Genomic DNA, 17,683 nt, shown 5'->3' on the forward strand with positions numbered 1-17,683 from the left:
TTAGAGGTCAATTTACTTCCAGACATTTGGCTGTGTTCAAAATGTAGATCAGAATGGTAATTTATGTAGCCGTGCATTCGGTTATAGCGCGAGGTCCTGGTTTATGTGAATGGGAAGCTGCTGTTCTTGAGCTGAGCGGACCACACAGCTGGATCACCACATCTGTGGAGATAGTGGCTTTTTTATTACCTGGATGAATTCCCTTCCAAATGAGTATAAATCATCCGTTCAAATGAACACAATTTGGTCTAATGAGGTGTCTTTACTTGCAACCAAAGCATTTAATCAGAATCAGAGTCAAGAAAGGTACATCTGACATTCCAGGAAACTCACTGAAAACACTACCACATTTTTGATTTGGTGCAATGTTTAAGACCATTTCAATCCAACAGGCTATTACTAATAATTATTAACAGTATATCAAAATCATCTATTTAAAGCTCAGATACTGCAACAAGTTGGGAACCTCCTGTATGTACAGTTTGGATCACTGGGAGAAAAAAAACAAAAAAACACAACACTCCAGCGACCACAAATAAACAGAAATGTTCAAGCCTATTAATTAGATTTCTGTGTGTGAGGCACATTTTCTCTCCCCATTACTATTCCATTATTATTACCCCCTCCTCCTGCCCAGCCTTGCGTGACAGAAGGTGAACGCAGTACAGCCATCTTCATCTATCCACAAAGAGTAGATATTGACTTGGAGATGCTCAATCCAATGATTTTGGAGAGTGAGTCTGAAGATGCTGTGTGATTACCAGCTGAGTGGTTGGATATTGATTGGGACGTGGTCAGCAGAGATGATTGGGCTCACAGCGTATTGACCGGCTTGGTTAGCAGAGGGGAAACAGGCAAATTACAAATTACTGGTCAGCTCTAATAATTCACAGGGAACAAAAGCATCAGTGTTTTCGCTAATATAAAACAATCAGCCTGTTCTTTGGAAAATCATTCCATTTAATCCCAAGAAAACAGGGTACGTGTGTGTGTGTGAAGGTGTGATGAATGAATTAGTTATCCCTCCCTTTAATCTCAGTTCATGTTGTCGATTGAAAGTCTTACAAAGCGCTGTCTTGTGTATCCTCAGGGAGTGGAGGTTGGACAGGCTGAGCAGCACTGAGCCGTCGGCCCCGCGTCCTCCTGCGGGCCTCTTTACTGGAGTCAGGGGAGGTCCGAGGCAGCCAGGCGAGACCTGCACTGTTGCTGCTGTGCTCTGCATTGCTTTGGTTCCTCAGGCTGCGGCGTACTGAGCGCTGCCCTCTAGTGGCGACAGGTTTGAACACATCCTCAAAATTAAAGTCAGCCTGCCAGGGGGCGAACTCAGCTCCTTCCTCCTCCTGACTATCAGAGCTTGACCTGATGTTTTCCTGCTGGCAAGCTGCTTGGTCTCCCTGTCCCTTCTCCACTTCATGGCTCTTTGGGTGCTCCTCTGCCTGGTTCCCCTGCTCTTGTAGCAATGAGCTGATTGCAGAGCTCCTCCTGCCCCGCTTGGCTTTCCTCTGTGATGGCTCTGCTGGCAGACTCAAAGTGTTGGATTTTTCAGCTGCAGGTGGACAGTCTGAAATGGGTGCCTCCAGACTACCATGACATTCTAATTTTCCATCTGAGTCTGTGCAGTGTATATCTGGAGAAGTCTGGGCAGTATGTCCCGTGTTGACTTCTTGTTCGAGCACAGTGTGGTTTAGTGGGGTTTCCCCTGATGCCTCAAGGTTTGTAGTGGTTTGGTCTTCACAGTATTCCTGTGTCTTTTCTCCAGTCTGGTCCAGATTCTCCTCACTAAGCCAGTTATCATCTGGAACACTAACCTTCCTTTTCTTCAGTCCTCTCTCCCTGACCCTGGGGCCTGAAGCCCTCCTGCCCTTCCCTGTGATGCCATCTTCACTGGAGTTTGGAGATGTGACGGAATCTTCGGAAGAATTTTCCGGGCCATTTGTCATAGTGAGGTCACCGATCGCTTGAGTGTCGTTAGCCATCTCACGGTGCAAGTGGGTCTCATCATTTGGGGCTGTTGGGAGACATGAGGACAAAACAACATTATGGGTATTAATTTCCGATCACCGCTGCCCTCCACAAGTTCTAACTTTTCGGGAATCAAAAATATATTTAGCATCTGACAACTGCAGGTTTTGAAGAGGTCATACATAATGGAAATATGTATATGGAAGAAAGGAAAATACAGGAATTACAATATATTTTCCTAAAACAACATAGAAGAAAATGCATAATAAAATATCACCTGCTATAAAGATAAAGTTATTGCATGTATGTTTTACCTGTGCAGCATGTAGAGGGGATCTGCTGTGCTGCTGGAGACTGGTTGATAAGAGACAACCTCTCCCTGATGGGACTCAGGGCAGGGTTCTTTGAGGCATATGCCCTTGAGCCGTACAGGGAGCGGTCCACCTCCCTGTTCCACCGCCGTGTTGCCATAGAGGTTGTCTGTGGAAAGACAACCAGTACTGTTAGAAAGGTTTGTAATGAGACATCAGTGCCAACTGAAATTTGATATTGCCTCAGTGTAGTGTTTCCCATAAAACTTTTAACTGTGGCGGCCCAACACAATGTCGACATTAGTTACAACGTCATGACTTTCTGTTTTTTTCTTCTTCTAGTTTTACAATTTAAAATCTAATAGTTGATTAAATAAATGTGCTACTTTGACTCTGATGCAGCCACCAGTCTGTCTGCAGTCAGTCTGTAGCTTTCCTTAATGCCCTTCCCATAGCAAAATCTGATTGGTTCCATGTCAGGAGTAAAAGCCTACCAACACTAAAGGCTGCTGTGACAGACAGAATTGACAGCCAGACCGGAGCTGCTGTGCTGCTGTGAGTGAGTAGAGCTGTGTGTCCAATGTATGCACTGATGATGCAAAAACACTCAGTGTTTCTGCTGGTAATGTTCTGCTGTTAGTGGGCTAATAGTCGTTACTGGATGCAACCTCAGGCGTAAGAGTACGAGAACTGCAAGGGGAGGAAGAGGAGGTGCCTGGATGCAGCAGGAGTTTATTATACTTTGTAAAATGCAGCGCAGTAACGATAGAGACATGTCATACACCAAACATTTATAACTCAATCTTGCCGATGCCAGTTCAGCCCGCGCTGGACCTGTTTATATGAGTCAGCCGTAACTCTGTCATTGTTGTATCACATCACCCCCACCCCTCGCTGACTCACTCATTTACTTCTCTACAGAAGCTAGGTAGATTTTACAGTGCTATTTACATTGTTAATGAGGCAAATGTGTGTCACGTCTCTTCCCTTACAGTGTTATTGTGTTCAAATTTATTATGTATCAAAATTAGCTCACTGAGAGATGTGCCATTTTAATTTTGAGAGGCTATTAATTCCCATTTGGTTACTAGGGCCCTTTCTGAGTGATACCTTGTGGCTTATAGTTAATCTCAGAGTATTTACACACTGCTTTCATCAAATCTCATCAGCTCTGCCCACATTCTGCGGAGTGAGATGGCAGAACTGGAATAGGAACCCATTTAGACCAAAACACAGGCCTGAGTGTGTGTACAAACAAACAAACAAACAAACAAACAAACAAAAAACAACTACAAAGCTGTGAGAACACTGAGACACTGCAAGCTCAATAAATGGGCAGTTGTATTGTGAGCTACAATAAGGACAGCTACTGCTATCCAGACTGGGAAAGCAGACTGCCTTCAAATGACTTATTTGATGCATACTGTCAACTACAAACTATCTGCTGTACTTTTCTACGAGATAAACTTCCATCCAGAATGATGCATGTCTTTAGTGAGAAGCACAGCTCCTGTGACTCTCATTTACTGTACTGGTCTGGATTATCACATTTATTAATTTGGTCTGAATGTGCTAAAAGTCTGGTGATATTCCATAGTTAATTTTTGTTAAAAACACTCTGAAAACACTGAAATCAACAATGAATGTATGTATTAAGAAATACTGTGTGCATTTTTCTGATAAGGCTGACACACCGGTCAGCTGTCAGTGAGCAAGTATTATAAGACAGACAAACATTTCTGGTTTTGGTCTTTTGATGGATTAGTTGACAATACCATAAATATAGAATACTGCCCTTCTTGTCCTTTAACATGGCTGAATGAGACTTGATAAAGCATTTAAAAACACCTTCCAGCCTTGCCAAACTGCTTTTTACTATTATCTGTGACAGCAGTGCAGGTTCTCCGCTCATGCACAACTTGGTATAACTTTATGAATGTATTTAAGATTTTATAATGAAACTCATATTATTTATAATCCTGTAGTGAGCATTATTAATCTGTGGTGTGTGCCATACGTAGGAGCAACACTGACTGTGGCATATAAACAACTAAACACGGTTCTTTTCCCCCACTCAGGCAAAGTAAGTTGTAGTAAGATTGTGCAGCTATCAGCTCCGTGACTGCCTCCCAGAAAGACGGGCCTGCATATCCCTCAGTGGAGTGGTGTAAAGAGAAATCAAACAAGCAGACTCAGCCAACTCACCTTCATCTTCCCAGAGGCCGACTTGGCAGCAGAGCGTGTCGACCTCTTCACAGGTTCGCTCTCTGGCTGCTGGGGGAACACAGAGTTGGCGTGAGGATGTATTATATAGACCGTCTCTGCCACACTCTCTCACACACAAAGTGGATATCCTCAGATGCGATTTAGCTCAGATCCAGTGGAATTAAACAGTAGATTAAATAGGAGCATGTTATGACCCCTAAATTATTAAAAAAAAGGCATCTCATCTGGTAAATGGAGACTTTTACAAGTGAGATCAAGCTGAAAGCAGTTTGTGGTAATAGCAGACCTTTCTCTTACGACTGCTGGAACGAGTTGGAGTCTCACTGGTAAATGTCTGCTCTGGCTCTGACTGCTGGAAGAAATTTAGAAGTTTTCAGTGTATGACATGGAATTTTCACAATATGGGGTTCTGTAGAAGATAATATTAGGGCTGGACGATATGGAGAAAATCAAATACAACAATATTTTTGACCAAATACCTCAATATTTATATTGCAACCATATTGCAGGGTTGTCCATTGGTGCTTTCACAAAATATTTACACAATAAATCATCATCATTACTGTGGCTTTAATGACTAGGTGGGTAAAGGCTAATCAAGAAACAGCTGCAACAGCCTGGTAAGTTCAGAAAATTAAATCACTATCATTATCACGATCTAAGATGATATGTAGTGTCATATTAGGATATCAATAAAATATCAATATATTGCCTAGACCTCATTTTAATAAAGGCGACTTCAACAGACTGTCACTGAATAAATGCAGAGCTATGTGTTGCTAAAAATGTATCTTGTGAATCCACAATGACCTTTCCAAGAAAGAAGATTAAAAAAAAAAAAAAAAAAAAGCCTGGAGCTCTAACGGCGGCAGACCTTTTTCCTTCGGTTTCTCAATTTGGCGCAGGTTTCCACATCTGCTTCATGTTGCATCTCCTTATCTGGCAAGGATGTAGGCTCATCCAGGGCATCCATCTGGGAGGTTGTGCTGGGTTCAGTCTCAGACTCTGAGGAAAATCGACAGGATTATAGCTGAATTGACACCTGCTGAGACTTTGTCAGCTGTAAGTAACATTAATATCGATTCTGTGGGTTAGCATGGTAAATGGTAACCCACAGAGTAAACAGATCTTTCACAGGAGTTTGAATCCATATGAAAAAGGTCCTGTACCATCTCTGATATTTTCAATCAGGGGTTTAAAAGTCCCTGATATTTACCCTTTCCTACACTTGTAGTCTGGCAATTGGCTTGCTTTCCTCAGCTGACTTAAAATGAGAAACCTGAGTTGTTTGAGCTACACAAAACAAACATGAATTTCATTTCTGTTAGGTCTTATAGTCTGGGACTCTTGAATGTGTCAGGAGATGGGGGAGCAGGTGGAGAACAGCAGAGATGAGGACATAAAGTTAAGTGTCAATGAAAGGAAAAAATGGAGAAGTATGACTGTTGTTCACCTGTCACAATCTGAGAAAGAGACTCCTCATGGAAAGCAATGTTTAAATTCAATGGCCGGGTGTCCCACGTAAATTCTGAAAATGCAATAAAAAGGAAAGAATTGTTATAGTACAGAGTCTGACTGCATTCTAGAGACAATAAGATACAACTCTCAGGGAAAATAAACTGTAATAATCAACCTGTATCTCTTGTCACCCCAGAGTCAATCTCCTCCAGTGAAGGAAAAACAATCTAGAACCACAAAACAAAGAAAAACAATGTTGTTCATGCTGACTATAACATGCATAATCTAGACCAGAGAGCAGGGCATACCCTGACCCTTTAAAGTACTGAAAAGAAAGCCCTAGTTGCTTGTGATAGCTTGGATATTTTTAGCTGAGAGTGACCTGGATAATCCAGGTTCTTTCAATGTAAACCTCAATGTTGTAACTAATATTTAATGACATGTACAGAACAGTATCCCATGCTAGTATCACATAAACATTAAAATCTTAAAACAATCCTGGCATGTTGTCTACCTTAACATCATTCTCTTCACTGTCCCCTCCTATAGCCTGCAGTTTGCGATTGCGAGACATTGCAAGTGTAGGTGAGGCGCCAAACACAGCAGGGCTGCTGAGATCTGGCTGAGCTGGAGGTGTTTGGGCTTCACTTCTCTGCGGTGTCTTCAGCGCTGAGCGTGGCAGTAAGCTCCCACCTGGTGTGGGTGCCCGAGCCGGCGTGCCCCCCTTTTGTAATGGTGTACTGGGAGGCAGGTTCTTATCAAAGTACTCAGGGGAGAGTGGACCTCCAAAGTGCACCCTCCTTTTCTTCTTAACTGCGGAGGTCCCGGTGGAGTCATCCTCTCCTGCAAAGACAGTAAAACCATGAATGCACAAAAAAGCTGATTACCTTTTGTTACTGTCATTACACAATGCTTGCAAGTTGAGTCAACATAAATTTAAAGTTTTCAGATATTGTCAAGCCAGACCAGAAAATAGTAGTTGAAGCTAAAAACTATAATTAATCTATTAGAAGATATATTATGACATACTAGAACTAAACTCAAAGTAACCCTCCAGATGACCATTTGTATTTCAATTACTCATCCTGCGTTATGTAAAAATTTGGGGAAAAAAAAGTTTGTTTCCCTTGCATGCCTCTGGTGATTGAAGATTTCAAAAACTGAAAAAAAATCTTGATGAATTACAGTCATATGGGTTCACAGTTAACGGCAAAACTATATCAAAGCACCCGTTTACAAACTCTGCCTCTATCAGTTAGTTTTGAAGGGTTGGTTAGGATTCACTACAGTCACACAATAATCAGTCATTTCAGGATTTTACAGGCTCTTTTTTGGGATTGTTACAGCCTGAAATGCCTGATATCACAGCCGCTTTTCTAAAAAACTGCAATGCATATTGCAACATCCGACAGAGCTGTTAAACAGCCCCCCAAAAACTCACACCGACACCAAAAAGGCCTGTCACTAAACCCATTAATAACTCTGGGGTAACGTTAGCTGTGTGATGTTAACAGTTAGCAAGTTAGTTAGTTAGCCCTGTCACTGTGTGTGTGACTCTGCCCCAGCAAGTATTCCATTAAGACAATAATATACCATAAATATTGTTCCGATTAATTGTAGTTTTCACACAACTAGAAAAAAAGGTTTTCATCAGGTTAAAGTCATGTCTGTGCTATCAACATCAGGACAACTGAATTTGCTAATCAAAGCACAGGTCTTCACTCAGGTGAGTGATGGGTACTGATCCCTACATTGCACAACTGTTGCACATTCATCCCATGTCGAGCTATTTGATGCCAACATTGGCATTTCATAAGAACGCAGACACTCCCCTTGTAGCTAAATCTCCCATGGTATCCTCCAACACAGAAAACTCCTGTTAATTAACATGAATTTCCTCTCTGATAATACAACTCTGACACTCTCCTACAGCCTGGATACACTGCATCAAGCTTAACTCTACATATCAAGCCTCAAAGGCAGGGCTGAACCGAGATAAAAGGCTGGTTACTCTTGCATGGCCACTGAGAGAACTGTGTGTTTACCCATGGGCTTCATCTCCAACAGAGAAGGGAAAGAGGGGACGCAGAAGGGGGAGGCAGGCTGAGCTGGTGAGGCGGCTGCAGGATCATCAGGTGGTGGTTGGCCAAGGCTTTGGTGTTCAAAGACACTGTCCTGTTGAGAGAGAATAAATGAGCCCCCCATTCTGTTGGACTACAGTTGAAGGAGCTTCACAGAACAGGGTGTTGTACAAGAGAATGGTTTGTGTACAAAATCTAATGCTGAGTATTACATCATCATAACTAATTCATCTAATCAGTTCAATGTAGATTTTCTCTTCTATAACATTTTAAACTGATCCACTTACAAAAAAAAGGGGAAAATCCAAACCTTGTTGTGTAAACCAGCTGTTTTAACCAACAGCTGTCAGCAGTGAAGTAAGTGACAAAAACTGCATTTCTTATTGCTGCTAGCTAAGACAAAAAGGAAATGCTCAGTCAGCATTAGTTGCCAAATCGTCACACCCATCCCGTCCGGACAGCTGTCCTTTTTACACAGACGATAATTCGGCACTGTTACTAGGTCCACTGCCGACTTAAAGACGAGACAGCTCCCCCCGTTCCAAAATCAGGGATGTTCCGATTGAGGTTTTTTTTTTGCCCCCGATATCCAATCCAAGTCATTCAATATTGAGTATGTACCGATGCCGGGTCCCGATCACTACTTCCATTTTCTTAGATAATACAACTGCACAGTGAGCACCTCAAGTACATTAAAGTTATTAAAAGCAATTCACTACATATGCTTCGCAACTGAAAAGCTCTACAATGCATTAGAAAAAAATCCCTGCATCCAAGCTATCTCGTGATTTTTATTTATTTACAAAATAAACAAATAGGTATAAAATAACAAACCCCCCTTTAATCTATTTGGCCTTGTTGCTGTCTTGAGGGAATTTCTCTGTGTCTTAACAGACAGTTATCCCGTGTTTGTTGCCTTGATGCAGCCTTTGCCTTTGTTACTGAATGAACTGTATTCCACTGAGTGTTTTTTTTTCTTCATCTGTACATCTTTGGCACAGATAAGGCTATATTAATGAATTACTCTTGTTGGCTTTTTGCTCCCGGGGCTTTTGTTGCACTTTTCAGCGACATGGTGAGTGCAGTTATTGTCATTTCTGCACCTCTGTCTGTCTCTCCTCACCCCTGGTGAAACACCATGTGCCATAAATGCATGAGTCTTTCACACTGTGCTGAAATGAACCGAGTGCTCATAATTTTGATGAAAACATAAATAAACACTCTCATTCTGCATTTTACTGTAATTTATGGCGTATTGTGTTTTACTGTGGGTGGGGTTCAGCCCCTGCTCTCACACAGGGGAGCTCAACTGAGTAGAGGAGAAAAAGAGAGCAGAGTTGGAGATGGCTGCATTCTACCTGTATCTGCGTGAAGGTTTTGCAAGTAAAACACCAGTGTGACAGCTGATGTTAAACAAAAGATCAGATCCTCAATACAGCTTAATATACCCAATCCTGATCAGTTAAAAAAATTCCTTGATTGGCCGCCGTTCTGATCTTTGAGATGGGATCAGGACATCCCTATCTGCAATCACACATTGTACACAGAAGGCAGAACAACGGCACGACATTCTCGCCATGACGAGGCAGTATAAAAGGGGCGATAGTGACATTTCTAAAAATAGTGTTTTCTCTCTTGTTGCCTGCATGACCAGACATGTTGATAACTTAAGGGCATGACAGCACTTGGCTGAGGGAGGAAATCGTCAGTCACAATGGGTCGGCCTTGTTATCACCTGCTGTGTGGCTGCAGCTGAGAAGCATATGATTACTGCTTGTTGCAATGTAAGTGTGCTGTACTGAGCCTGTGGGCAAAGGCTATTACATGTTTCATTCAGGAAATTGTGTGCTTGGTTAGTTAGCGATATCACCTCATGTCACTTCCCTTTGGCAGTTTTAAAGAAAGCCTGAATTCTTCGTGACTCTGGCTGTGCAGTCAATTACACAACAGCTCCTCACTGGTTTTAGCTGTGTTTTTGATGTTTTTTTCCCATGTGAATAATGGTTAAGTCATTCTGTTACTCAAAAGGAATTCTCACAGGGGGAATGCACTTCTTTCATAGCAGAATCACAAAAGTCTACATTAGTTTCTCCATGATTTACTCGTAACTGCACTCCTTGTGTGCACTGCAAACGTGTGTGTTGCAGTCTGGATTTCGGCCTAACCTGTTGGGTCTTAGCAGGGGAAGAGGCTTGGATCTCAAAGTCAGTGTGAAAGGTTGGGGATATAAGCACAGCTTGGTCCTCTTCCACAGTCTCACTGGATGGCAATGGTCCTGTTACAACCTGCGTCACTGGCTCTTCTTCCTCCTGTGAATATGGTTAGAAAATTCCCACTGTTTCATTCTATGGCACAGCTCCACAATAGCAGGAACACTTCTAATGTGGATACTGGAAATACAAATTTACCAAGCTGTTGTTTTAGTGCCTAGAACAACACAGAAAACTTAAAACATGACATTGCACTTTGCAGGATACAAGTGGATGCTCACAAAAAAAAAAAAAAAAAAAAAAAGATGCAACGATAAATAAATAAACCTCAATACCCGGCACTAAAATCAAACTTTGTTTGCTTGAGAGTTCTTGTTTTTTCCTCTTTGTGGATGCATGTACCTATTTAAAAAGTCCTGTGTAGCACTGAGATCTTCCATTCATAGAGGAGTTAAAAATAATCAGCGGATCCGAGTACAGAGAGGGAAAACCTTTTAGTTAAATTATTTAAAGCAGCCAAGTAAGTACATGGTCAGAGTGAGAGTACCTGCTGCTCCTTCAAACTCAAGTGGAGGATAGGAGTGTCGGCCTCTCTAATCTCCACCTTACAGCCTTCTGGGGGGCCCAGGCGCCTCCTCTTGCTGGGTACAGGCGTAATCATTGGTGGGTGGTTCTCTTTCCCTTCGAAAGGGCTGTTTCCATCTGAGAGGGGAGGGGAAAAAAAGGAGGAAAAAAAAAAAAACAACCATCGAAAAGATGTGTTATATAATAATACATAAACAAATGGGACTTTGGGACACCCCAGTTAAATAAAGATAAAATATCACATATCAGATAAACGTATCATAAAAAATGCAATTTAAAAAAAAAACTATGAAAAAAACTTGATCAAAGAAATGGAGATAAAGTCTCAATTCAGCAACAAACAGCTTAGTTTGGCCCATTTAAGAAGCTGACCAAGCTCATGAGAAATGACTGCTGTTAGATTGTCAGAGTCAGGCTTATATTGTGCTATGCATTAATCCACTGCTTTTGAACAGTGCCTCCAGACATCATAAAGAAATCCTACTGGCATAGATCCTTGTTGAGAAATGAAACTATTAATCCTGTGGCAATGAGGCAGCCTCACCAGACAGATAATCTCTTGTCTTGATGCATCCTCCAGTGTTGCTGTCCTGCCTTGGCATCGGATCACAGACCCCACTTTCTTCCACATCCATCAGGCTCTGGAAGGAGGCCATCTTCTGCCTCAGCGTGGAGGCGACCCGGGGAAGGAAGGGGCTACTTCTGACAAGCTGAGAGTTGAGACAGCAAAAACAAACATATCTGCTCAGTGATGCAGTTTGACAGGTAATAGACTTCTGAAATTACAGAAGTGGTATTACTGAGAGGCAGCACATTTATCACACACTCCTTCCAGGAATATTACTTTTCAAGTTTACTGAGCTCTGCATCATCAAACAGTGAAGTCACACTAAGTTTCATGCTTTAGAATATTCTGTAACTAGTATTCACACAAAAATAAAAGAGTACTTTTCTTTGACTAAAAATTTGACCCAAAATTGACCCCTTTAATAACAGACTCACCACCTGCAGACTTGAGCATTGGTCATTTTCCCGGTGGAAAAACGCACCAAAAGTCTGTAGAAACTTGTTAAACCACTTCTGCAGCATGATGCACTTCTCCTCTCTACATTACATGCTCACTGTGTTCCAAACATGCACAGTTTGCCAAAGCATGGCTGGATGCACAGCTCTCATTTGAACCTTTCACACTGAAGCCATTTGTGCTAATGAGCAGACTCTTAGCATTGGCGTAAGCTTTTTAGTTCCCACCTCCTGTACCTCATTGGTCAGAAACATGTTATCTTAAGCAATGAGTGAGCAAGGAAAGAAACCTGATGGAAGCTGTGTATTTAAAGGCTTAATCCTAAATAATTTTGTCCTATACATTTCAGATTAAATAATTATTAAGAATTAAAAAAACACTGTGTGTTTCTTAGCTAATTATAACAGAAAAAGCATAGTGATGTTAAGAAAACCTGTAGCAGCATCAGAAGACATGAACCAAGTTAGACTTGGAGGTTGTCTCTTGTTAGTCCAGCTAAAAGATGCTTTAAACACAAACTGTTATATTTTGGTTTAGAACATACTGAAAATAAGGATGGACAGTCTAAATGTGGATGACTGTGCAGAAGTGATGTGAGAAGTTACTGCTGAGAGTACGGTGAGAGCAACATGTTCTCTGTTAAAAGGAAAACCAAAAACTTTTAATATTAACCTCTCAGGGCTACATGGTGTATCCCTTTGATAATGAAATATTGGGTTTCATTTTAATGAGTTCTCTATGGGCTTTTATTTTTAATAGTAGTAGTAAAAAGTATTCAACATGGCAGTAGTCTCGCCACCAGACAATGAGAGATCTCCGGCTTCTGATAGTCTGGGGACACTCCTTTCTAAAGTTTAACACACCGGCGAAAATGCCCAGCAACAAAGCAATGCCTCTTGAATTTTTGAAAAGGACACACCCTCCCAGAAATGTGTGCTTCCCCCTTTTCTCGTCCGCAAGGAAACAAACACACAGAGAGCCTGAAAATGGATGCAGAGAGATTTAACTCCGTTTTATCAAACATATGCTCAGTCCACAAGATTGTGGAAATGAAGGACTTACAGCGACTTAAGCCATTTTGTACCGCTACATATGTTTCTAGTCGAACTATGTTTACGAGCACAAGAGTTCAGCGAGCCACCGAAGGACCGCCCTGCGGATTTACTATTGGTTCTGCAACGTAGAGAGTTTTTTTAAACTCTGAAATTGTATCCGCCCATCTAAACACAAAATCAAGGAGAAAGTCATCAGTCTTTAGTTAAGCAAAGCGTCTAAAGACTGACTTGTGAGTGTAACATGGCAGAAGAAGCAAGAGTTTATGCATTATTACACTTTCAGATGGTTTGACCTTTCTCTCCACATTGATCTTGTCAAGGCTTGTTTTGCAGAGTCATTATATTTGGACTGGTATTTTAAGTACAGAGAAGCTAGGGAGGACCCAGCTTTCTTGAAAGCAGTTCATATTTCTTTGGAATACTTACTATTAAATTGTATTCAGATAGAAAGACAGAATAGGAACATCAGGTGTAGAAAGACTGTACTGTACTAACTCATACAGTGGTGCATATACAGTTCTACCTAAAGGGTGTTTCCAATGCTTAAATTTCCAATTTTGTATTTTTTTTCCCCTTTGTACTACGCAGTACTGTAAAACAATCTTGTCTTTTTCTTTTCTGTATCACATTGACATAGTTGCCCAACAAATTACAGTACAAACTGTACAGGTGTAAACATAAATCCTCATCTCCCACCTACAGTAAGGTTTAACTTTGTACTGTTCAAATTTTTACATGCCATACAGGAAAAAGTGCAGCTTTGTGCAGCCATCAAAATCTTTGCTATACTTAACATCAGAAAATACTTTGTATAGTTGTTATATTGATAGCTACACATTTTGATTATCATGTTTGTAAACGATGATACAAAGGGTGCAAGTCACAGTTAATATTCAATTCATAATTGTTAAGTTAAATAGGCTTTAAAAAAATCGCAACGCCTCACTGTGTACGATTGCGATATCAATGTGTGGGAATTTGATGCCAGATCTAATGGGGTAATCTGATCGCAACTCTTCTGTTATCATCCTTTAAAGCTGGAGTGAATTGGAAAGAGCAAGATGTGTATCGGAGTGCACATACACTATGCGACTTTGTTCTGTAGATGCGCAACACTCCCATGTATGTACAACTCTATATGGGCTAGTTGTGGTATTGACAGTCCTTGTATGCCTGATTAAGAAAAACAGCACAGAAAGTATGCTGCATAGTCACATGTAATATCAGTAATATTATGTAATTTTCAATTATAATCACAGAGAGAAAACCAAAAGCCGGAGTGTACTCTGAACACTGCCTCACACTACAATATGATGTGACAGGGGAGCAAGATTTGCTCAACTGTATCCAGAGAAGCATCTCACCTCTGGAGTTTTGGGGGTTGGTGGAGTCTTCATCCTCTGTTGTGCTATGAAGCGGATGAGGGAGTTTGTTTCTGGGGAGCCCCGGACACCAATGTTGGACCTCCGCCTTGCCTTTATTTGTGCTAGGCGAGACTTATCTAGAAAGAGAGGGAGAAGAATGCCACTTCAGTAAAACTTGAGTGGTGGTAACATGTATGGGAAATACAAACATCCACCTGATGTTTGTTGTCTCTCATTTATTAGTGCATCAGCAGTGTTGACGGGTGCATCTGTTACTGTTTTGGTCACGCACATACGACTGTAGTAAGCTTTAACACGCATGTTTCCTTCTATGTGGTTATTTTTTCTGACATTACAGATTATATGATAAAACCTACAGTATACTGTACATACAGCTTTTCTCAAGGTCTCTACCAGTGGTGGCTGAGTGCAGCCAGATGAATATAAAGCAAACACTTCTGTCTATTATAGGCACTGTAAATGCAACAGCAGTTCAGCGTCAAGTAAAAAACAGTCCTCTTACCTTTGTGGCTTGATAATGGTGCTGGAGTAAAACTCCGGACAGAGATGCCAAACTGAAAAGGTGTGAGCTCGGAGAAATTCAGGGGGGCTGAGGTGTCATTTAAAACAGAAGAGGAGGCCTCTTCTGATGGGGACAAGTTTCCCCCCTCCTGGTCTGCCTCAGTGTTAGCAGTGTTCATCTTCACGGTAGCCATCTGTATTAGACAATTTGAACACATCCTATAATTCAAGAGCAGCTGAACCACAAGAACAGAAAGCATGTCAACAGAAATTAATTGGGGAAACTTAAGATGGAAGCCAACAGGTGGTTTGTAACGTTTAGTCACCTGTATTTCCTTAATATTTTGTTCCCATCAGGCTCATGCTTGCAGGCCATGAAAGGTTGTAATAATATAACTTCAACATCATGAACACAACCTCATGTCAAACTCCACAACGCTGCAAAATGTTGATGTTCCCCTGACTTTAGCAGGATGCTAATATAGTTAGCTAATTACCCCGGTAACACGTTTAACACTAAGTTAACGTTGGACATGGGCTTCATAATAAATGTGCTTATGGAATTGATAATGAATGGCTCGGCTCAACAACAGCTGAGCCACTCACTATAGTAGACTTCTGCAAAGGACAAAACGTCGTTATTGCCAACTAACTCGAAAAAATAACACTAACATTAACGCTAGTTGTTGTTAAAGGCTAGTTTGTCACGAGCTAACCTTCACACGGGCGTTAGCTAACAGTAGCAACAGTGGCATTATAGTTAATGTAGTGACAACGAGTAAACACTTACCTTATATATTTAAGATAAATAATAGGGCGTGCCTCCCGTTAAAATATATATTAAAACATACGTATAGACTCTTGTGACATAAAGAGCCCGATAAGATCTAAAACATGTTACTAAAAAATACAGACAACATAAAGAGAGCAATGAGCGATTCAAATTACGCTCCACGCCAGAGGCAGCGGCTGTGTATAGATCCCTCCGCGGAAAAGCCAGCAACGCTTGTAAACAAACATTTGCACAACTTTGAAATACGCTATATACTATGTAGTCTTGTTTAAAAATATGAAATATTAATAACGACCACGCATATTGTTTAAAAATGCCGATAATAACTGAGAAACCGTGTCATTTGGTAGAACTAACTTCCGTATTAAGGGCTTAAAATCGACCGGAACTCGTTTAATATGAATTGGCCAATAGAAATGCCAGACAGTATACCACGTGACCTCCAAAGTCAGAGCAGGATAGATACATCGATATTTTGATAGATATAATCTTCTAATTTAAACAGTTATAACATATTATATCATAAACATTTTATGTTTTTGTTGTCAACATGATTATAAGATTAAAGAAGAAAGGAATGGGTTTGATATCTCTATTAAAGTCAGGCAATTTTGAGACAGGTAAAATGAGACAAATAAGGTTTTACATCTTGGGATCTTTAACCCTTTCATGCATAGTGGTCACTACAGTGGACAGCTACTTAAAAGCCATTTGTTTATATATGCATGGGTTTTGATGCTATAATTGCATATAAACCACTACAGTTGACCCTGGGGCGTCATGTCATACACTGCCACCCCCTGGCCAGGTGTTGTAAGTGCAATATAAATCTCTCAAAACCATGATGGCTGACGAAATGCAAGATATGTGCTGCTTAGGAATTTATCACCATTACTAAATCGAAGACCCTTGCAGGTAAATAAAATTTGGTAACATCAGGCACCATCTAAGAAGTAATAAAGTTGTTTATTTTCCATGTATAGATTTGATGTTAGGAGGAATTACAATTAATCATATGTCCACTAAGCTGGACATCATGCAGTGCTGACTATATTTTAACTACAATTAATACTTTTACTTCAGCCTTGTTGTCCTTGAACACTGAAGGTAGTCTTAGGATTTTAGGTGGTTTACTTGCTAATCTATCAAAAAGCGTCCCAAATTACCTGACTTCACCCCAGACTTCTAAAACAAGCAAACTGCACTTGTGATAAAAATCACTTCATCATTAATTTAAATAAAAACTGAGGAAACACTGATGGCCCAGATGCATGTGAGGAAAAAGCAAGCACCATCAATCATTTTGATGTTTAAGATGTAAAATAAAAAACAACTTATTTTCCCAGTGATCCAGCTGGACTAGAACTTGCTCCCTCGACTGTAAGGCCCCATCTGCTGTTGGCTGTCTTGAAACCAAACAGCTGGAGCTCAACTGCATCCTTCTCTCAGTCTGCTGGTTCATAGTTGACCTGATGCTCAAAGTTAAAACTCCCCCAATCTGTCAGCCAGACAGGTAGCTATCAGCATTTGCTTGTTGGAGGTTATATAGCCAAGTGTGACATACTTTATATTGTTCTTATTCCTTTTAACACATATTGTTGAGAGGGGTTTCGGGCCAGAGCAGAGAAACACAGCACTTATTGTCAATTCATTTGCTGTTTTTGTTTGTTTATTAGTCAAATAAAAGTAAATAAAAAAAGTGAATAAGCCTCCAGCATAAACCAAAATGAATAGAATTAGAGAAAAGCAACTGATAATGTATGTAGCCATAAATTACCATATTTTCATGTTTACCATAGTTTGACATACAGCATATTAAAAAATCAATAAGCCCAAACAGGTGGGTGAAGTGTGGTCTAGTCTTGAAAAGCTCAGTAAAGCCTACCCACCACACATACCGATGACAAACACACATAGTCTTTTGTGAGGCTTCAGAGTCTGTGGCACAGCTGAGTACACTGAGATCAGATGCAACTGTGAGCCTCTTTCCACAGCTGGGACTGTCGACCACATGAAGCATGTGGCTTCTTCTGTTGACACCAGGCAAGGCTGTGCAAGTCGATGGAAGTTTGATGAGGTCCTCTTGCAGCAC

At 40.9% G+C, this 17,683-nt stretch overlaps 1 protein-coding gene across 6 annotated transcripts; it reads right to left on the reverse strand.

Annotated features, from left to right (window-relative positions):
* Window positions 1–257: 257 nt before the first annotated feature.
* cdca2 (cell division cycle associated 2) lies at window positions 258–15,923 on the reverse strand. 6 transcript variants are annotated; one of them, XM_033619902.2, is made up of 15 exons: window positions 15,589–15,923; window positions 14,800–14,992; window positions 14,277–14,413; window positions 11,378–11,543; window positions 10,796–10,950; window positions 10,204–10,347; window positions 8,003–8,132; window positions 6,472–6,800; window positions 6,133–6,184; window positions 5,953–6,027; window positions 5,374–5,504; window positions 4,786–4,848; window positions 4,479–4,544; window positions 2,277–2,442; window positions 258–2,008 (listed from the first exon to the last, which is right to left on the reverse strand). In XM_033619902.2, exons 2-15 carry the CDS (start codon window positions 14,990–14,992, stop codon window positions 1,062–1,064), a joined length of 2,754 nt encoding a protein of 917 aa, XP_033475793.2. In that variant the 5' UTR covers window positions 15,589–15,923; the 3' UTR covers window positions 258–1,061. The 6 variants fall into 6 exon arrangements, with proteins under 6 accessions (XP_033475793.2, XP_033475791.2, XP_033475792.2 ...); XM_033619900.2 differs by having other exon boundaries at window positions 4,479–4,547; window positions 15,589–15,922; XM_033619901.2 differs by having other exon boundaries at window positions 4,786–4,851; window positions 15,589–15,922.
* Between the last annotated feature and the right edge of the window lie 1,760 nt (window positions 15,924–17,683).

This window comes from Epinephelus lanceolatus, chromosome 9 (genome assembly GCF_041903045.1).
Source record: "Epinephelus lanceolatus isolate andai-2023 chromosome 9, ASM4190304v1, whole genome shotgun sequence".
In the NCBI taxonomy this organism is placed as follows: Eukaryota; Metazoa; Chordata; class Actinopteri; order Perciformes; family Serranidae; genus Epinephelus; species Epinephelus lanceolatus.

Excerpts from the sequence above, each read along its gene's own strand:
- cdca2 (XM_033619899.2), bottom strand. The coding sequence starts at position 14,992 with ATGGCTACCGTGAAGATGAACACTGCTAACACTGAGGCAGACCAGGAG. Across the intron at positions 4,852-5,373 it reads TGAGAAACCGAAGGAAAAAG|CAGTCAGAGCCAGAGCAGAC; the intron begins GTCTGCCGCCGT and ends AATTTCTTCCAG. Across the intron at positions 2,443-4,478 it reads CGGCCTCTGGGAAGATGAAG|ACAACCTCTATGGCAACACG; the intron begins GTGAGTTGGCTG and ends GTCTTTCCACAG.